At 45.7% G+C, this 6,472-nt stretch overlaps 1 protein-coding gene across 3 annotated transcripts in view; it reads right to left on the minus strand.

Moving 5' to 3' along the window:
• The window catches only part of LHFPL3 (LHFPL tetraspan subfamily member 3), a 569,066-nt gene extending 563,238 nt beyond the window's left edge, over positions 1-5,828 (minus strand). For all 3 annotated transcript variants that reach the window (XM_036067459.2, XM_036067461.2, XM_036067460.2), the window contains exon 1: positions 5,384-5,828. In XM_036067459.2, the coding sequence (XP_035923352.1) occupies positions 5,384-5,828 (445 nt within the window). The remainder of the gene's footprint in view (positions 1-5,383) is intronic.
• Between the last annotated feature and the right edge of the window lie 644 nt (positions 5,829-6,472).

The raw sequence follows: 6,472 nt of genomic DNA on the forward strand, positions 1-6,472 counted from the left end.
TTTTGACATTCACATTAATATATTTTTCAACATCTCTTCAATTGTCAGATCCCTTGTCACACTGCATAAAAGCAAAAAAAAAAAAAAAAAAGAAAGAAAAAAAACCTGTTTCTAAATTCTCATTTCAAATCACTTTCTTCTAAGTTTGACTTGGTAAATAGAAAATTCTTAGAAGTAGAACATGTCATCAGAAAATGAAAACTTCCCTCACCCGTTGTACACTCTTCCCTTTGCATCTGGGCAAGTGTTTGGAATGCCCTGTCATTGGAAAAACCCCCCTTTAAGGTCATTCTGCAACTCTGAATGTAGGATGAGTTAGCAGCTCTTTGAGGCAAGACCTCTTTCTCATACGCCCAGCACCACCAAATGGTAAAAATTGGTGATGTCCTGAGGGCCAGTCAATCCCAACCTGGTCCCCTTTGGAGACCCGCATCACAGCTCTGAATACACAAGGCCACCCATCTGAGCAGATCTGGGGCAGGATCCCTGGCAGGTCCAAGAACACGTGTGCAATGATGCCCAGAAAGAGAAAAGGAAAGCCCAGAAGACACACCCCTGCTGTCTGGATTGCTCCTGAAGGTATGTAAGAAAATTCAAGCTGGAATGGGGCCCCTGCGCTTATGAAAACCTGATCTTTTGATTCTTACATAAAACCTCCATTCTGAATGATGTTTTTCATGAGAAATCAAATGGTAAGGAAAAATTTGCTGAATCCTAAGATATAATTATGTCCTATGGTTGTAATAAAGATCGTTATCCCCACATCAGAAAAGACCCCCATTTGGGAACAAGTTCATCATGAATTAGGCTGTCACGTCACAGTCACTGCTGTCGAAGAATGTTGGAAGAGATCCTTTAGTGCAATTACTGCTGATACCACAAACCAGTGAGAAAGATGAGCATCGCGGCTTCAAAGAATATACGACAGTCACTTCTCAACATGGCATGTGGGAAATTTTAAATCTCTCCTTTCCTTTTTCACCCCATTGATCATTCATTCTTTCTTCTATTCAGTAACAATGTATTGAGTATCTACTCTTCGGTATATGACATACACATACTACTGTGTGCCGAGACATAGCAGTAATAGCACACGAACCTAACACTCATGTAGTTCTTGCTTCCTCTGCACCACGCACTGATCTCAGCAGACACATTCGCTCTTTAATCCTTGCACCAATCTCCTAAGGTAAGTACATGTCCACTTTGCAGATGAGCAACTGAAGTCCAGAGAAATTAATACCCTGGGTCATACACTTAGTGAGTGTCAGAGCCAGGGTTGAAACCCACATCTTTTTACTCCAGTGTCCATGATCTTGACCTTTATACGATACGAGGAAATACAGACATGGCTTTATGGAACATTCCATGTACTGGAGATGACAGACATTAAACAAACACACAAACACATTTATCATCTCAAATGTTGGTAAGGTCTATAAGAAAAGAGCAAGGTGCCATGAGATAGTTATCATATAACATTGCAAAGCTTCTCCTTGCAGGCTAAGAAATGCAGTGATTACCTCTTGATGATTCTCATCTCACCTAAAGTTATACAATTTAAGAAAGCAAGTTGGCTAACAAAAGCTGGGAAAAACTAAGGGTGGGAAGCCGGGGAAAGTGACTGAGCGATTCAGCCCTTAACCCTTGCCATAGAGCCTTGCCATCTTGGTGGCCCTTCTTGTTGATATATGCCAAATGGCAAGAGGGGAAGGACATGGCAAATGCAATCCCTTCTCCTAACCTCATCCCTCTTGAATAAAGAAATCCAACCTGGATCTGGTGCCCCTTTTTCACAGAAGAAAGCAATTACCTCCTCATCTGCTGCCTTTGACCAAGAAGTCCATGGTGGATGTCTAAAAAACCTTAAATTTTACCTTAATGCTTTAGCTTATTCTGTTTTTTAAAGATTTTTTTTATTTTTAAGTAACCTCTACACCCAATGTGGGACTCGAACTTACAAGCCCAAGATCAAGAGTCACCTGCTCTACTGAGGGAGCCAGCCAGGCGCCCCTTAATGCTTTAGCTTGTTAAAAAAAGAAAAGATTTATTTGGTCTATAATGGTTAACACTTGGGCTTCTGGAAACAATTCCAGACATGGCTTATAGTCAATAAAACAAATAAACAAAACAACACCTTTATGAGACTTGGTTATTAACAGACTTGGAAACAGACCAAAACACTGATTTAAAGAACAAGAACATGGAAACAGAGAACCACGTTCCCAGAGCAACAAAATTCCTTTTCCATCCTGATTATAAAAAAAAAAAAAAAAATCCGGACTTTATTACCCTAGCTGGCCAATTACAGATCTACCTCTTTCCTTTAGTGTCAGAGAAATCATACAGAAAAAAGAAACGTCTCTCTTCTTCTCAAGTTATCTCTCTGTAGATTAGAAAAATTTTGCATCTCTGATTGTTATTACTTATTTTATGTATTATTGTTATGCCTTCAGTCTTTATATTAGGCATGGTCCGTAAGCATAAGATTACATCCAGAAGTAGTATGACATATTAGCTCCTAATTCAGCAGCTTCACTCTACTGAGGTTAATAATGATTTACAGGGAAGAGAGAGGGACAGGGCAAGGTGTTCATAATAGCACCACTAATTATATGTGCTTCGCATATCTAGATAGAAGAGCAACATCATTTTCCAGGTCCAATAAATTAAGTACTTTTTCTAGTTCATTGTTCAGAACCATAAAAAGGATAACTCACAAGTCTCCTGCTCCACCATCTTCTTATCATTTCCATATGGGATTTTATGTTCTACTTGGCTCTGGTTTATGATGTTACTACGTGAGAATGCTTAGATACCTAAATACACAAGTTAATCGTTTGACTTCCAGTGAAGGTTAAACAGTCTCTAATAAGCAAATAGCACATTAAGTCTCATCTTGCACAGCTTACAAATTACACTTGAGATTAGCCTAGGTACAGTTAAATTGTAAGTATGAGAAGGCTTAACATTAAAGAGGAATACTATAAAGGTTAGAACCTAAACTTGGAAAATAGTTTCCATTATGCTAAATTTCTTGTTAGTGCCACGAGACTTTAAAAAAGAAAACCATGTTAAATGTGGCATTCTTCAAAAATATCTTCTATAACCCATTCCCTAAAAATCTGTGAACATAATTGACTTTGATTCTTAACTGCCCATCATCATAATCATTCTTCCTTAATAAATTGTATTAACAAATAAAATTATGTCCTTCTGTGGTTTATCCAGGAATAAAATATCAAATAAGTTGCAAATAAAGGTTTTAGAAAGTATGCCTAGAACTTAAAGGCCTGCACTCCTCCAAAAATGCAGTCCAAAAATGTCCAAATATCTTTATTAGTATGAAGGCCAGCATCACATTTTACATGGACATATGGGAAACAGGAGAGTATATTTATGTCAAACTTCTGAAAACATGACATCATATTTCACTACCCCAGAACGATTCCTGTGTGCTCTGTTCCAGAAAAAGGAAAGAAAAAAACACTGTAATAGTTGTAGTTGTATTAACTTGAAAGCTGGTAATTCTTTCCCAAAGATAGTTTTCTTTCCTTTTTTAAAATAGAACAAAAACAAACAAAAAAAACTTGGGTTTAGAGCACAAAAACTCATAAAAATATTTAAGAATATGTTGTTGAGAAATCACCTGCAAATTACTTTCAGACCTTCGAAAAACAATCTAATTTGAATCATCAGTCTAAATAGGTCATTTAACTTAGAAAAATTAAAATTAGCTGTGCAGGGTCAATTCTTTTCTAAAACATCTGCTTCCTCAATGTCCCATCGTCTTCAAAGTCAAACTAGAGCCAAATATCAGGAACAACTGTAATACATGAATTTATTCCAAATCTCAAAGTTAGTCTGCTCCTGAAATGACATTATATATATAAACAGAGGGTGTCCGTGGGGTGCTTGGAGCATTTCAGGAGGATAACAGTGTGAGGGGAGGGCGTGTTTTTCTGTTGGTGCTTACTTCTTTCCTTTCACCTGAACGTGTTCCCAGAACACGGCAAATTAAAATCAGCTGAGACACACTTCGTGCAAAGCAAATACTTCCATAATACAAGTTTAGTCTCCCACAAGTTTCTCTTATATCAACCAGCAGTATAAGAACATGAACTTTAATGCTCTTTTCAAGCACCTTTAAGGACTTGATCATCCTACAACACTCTGGTAAACCTGGGGAGCAAACCCCTACTCCCCAGAAAACCTCCCCAGGCAGAAGAATATGTACCAAATCTTGAAGGTAACAGCTTTTAAAAATGGGAAAAATAAAACGAAACACAATTTAGACAGTCTGACTGCCTGAGATATCCTACATTCTTCCACAACCAGATCATCCATAAAATCAAAAGGACCCAAAAATGTTGAAGCAGGAGGGTGTCACGTGTCCTAGGAAGGAGGCTGCCTTTAGAAGGCAGGGCATCCAAGGTGGCTAGCAGAGTGGGAATCCGCATCACCGGAAGTAGAGAAAGGACTTAGTTTTGTTTCAGGACTCTCCAAAGCCACCGGGAAATGCATCCCCATCCTTTCTGGGTTAAAAGTAACTTTGATGCTCAGAAAAAGTACTTTCGTATCCTCCAGCTAGTAACAATCTATCCTCCACGGGCAAAAAGTGATCAGAAATGCTATTGAAAGGGGTTTTCCTCTCAACCCATCTCCCTAAAGCCACTTCCCCAAAATGAGATCTTGAGAAATCTTGATTCCCTCAAGATCTCTGTTGAAGGATTTAATGTAAGGACCTTTGCTGACAGGGAAGCAAACTGAGGACTAGACATCTGGGGAATCGCTAAGGAACATTCTAAGCTACATTTTTCTTAAAAGGGTGAAACCCAAAACAGAATTAGCATTTACTCATTTCCAGATGGATGATGCATTTTTTATAACTGCCCGGGACAGAGTGAAACAGTTTCACTCCAGCACCACCCCCTCGTGAAGCAAAGACAGAAACAGTCCCAGAGAGGGACAGAGCAAGCTGACTCTCCTTCCACTACAACCTCTCCAAATCCGCTTTCCGCCTGGCTGTGTCAGCCCCTCCTTAGTCCCTCAGCTCGCGCCCTAAGCGGCCGGCCTCTCCTCCCCATCTTCAGCTCGGAGCAGACTCGGCCCAGCAACGGCCCTTCCTCCCGCGCGTCCCCCCGGGTAGTGTCCCCCGCGCTTGGGAGGTTCTGGAAAGCCCGGGACAAGGCGCCAGTGCCGGGCTGGGGAACCCCCGGGGTTCCGGCCTGCCAGGGCTCCAGCACCCACCCCCAACGCCGGAGCGGATTAAGTTGCTGGGCACCCAGCGGCGCGCACTGGCCCCCGTCCCTCCCACTCCCGCCCCTCCGGGCTCGGGCGCCCAGCGGTCCCCCCGCCTCCACCGAGGTGAGCGCGCACTCACCGGAGGTGAGCTGCATCCAGGCACAGATCTTGTACACCGTCGCCGTGTTGCAGAAGAAGAAGAGGGTGAAGCAAACGATGCAGGCGATGATGAGCATCATGGAGAGGCCGATGAAGAAGGAGGCGGCTTTGAAGGCGCCCGAGGGCAGCGTGGAGAAGTCCGTGAAGCTGCCCCTGCAGGTCAGCTCCCGGGAGAAGCCGTTGCCGATGCAGTAGTGGAAGAGCCCGAAATAGCCGGCTTGCGGGGTGTCCACGCCGTCGCCAATCCAGTAGGGCTGGATGAAGCACACCACGTTGACGATGGCAAAGCAGATGGTGAAGATGGCCCACAGCACGCCGATGGCCCGCGAGTTCCGCACATAGTTGGTGTGGTACAGCTTGGCAGCCTCCTGAGCCGGGAGCATCGCGGCGGCGGCGGCGGCGGCAGCGACGGCGGCTCCGGGCATTCTCCCCCTCCTCCTCCTCCTCCTCCTCCTCGTCCTCCGCCTCCCCCCGCCTCTCCGCGCTCAGGAGACACACTCACCGAGCCGCGCGCGCTGCAACTCCCCTGCCTCTGCCTCAGCCCAGCAGCGCCAGTTTCAGAGTCTGCATCCTCGCTCCCGGAAGGAGGGCGGGAGAGCGCTGAGCACCCCTCCGGCTCGCCTGGCACAGCCTCCCGGCCCCCCTCCCTCCCTCCCTCCTGGCCCGGGCTCCAGCCCTCCTCACCGCCCTCCACCCCTCTTCCCGCCGCCGCCGCTGCAGCCGCTGCAGCTGAAGGCGGCAAATCCCGCGCGGGGCAGCGTGGCGCGCGAGCTCGGGCGCCCCCCACTCGGCTTCCCGCCTTCCGCCCCATCCCCCCCCCCCCCGCCGGGTGCCCCGGGGCGCAGAGGACCGCGGCGACCCTGGGACGCCCCTCGAGCGGCGGGTGTGGGCGGGAGAAGCGGGCCTGGAGTTGGGGAGGGGGAAATCTAAGGAGGAAGCAGGAGCACCCGCAGGGATCCTAGAGGCGATCCCAGGATCCCGGCTGGTGTTAGGGAGCGGGCGTGGGAGGCTGATTTTGGGAGCATTTCAGCACCGCACAGCAACGTGCTTCGACCTCTGCACCTTTGCG

The sequence above is a fragment of the Halichoerus grypus genome, chromosome 12 (genome assembly GCF_964656455.1).
Source record: "Halichoerus grypus chromosome 12, mHalGry1.hap1.1, whole genome shotgun sequence".
NCBI classification, from domain to species: domain Eukaryota; kingdom Metazoa; phylum Chordata; class Mammalia; order Carnivora; family Phocidae; genus Halichoerus; species Halichoerus grypus.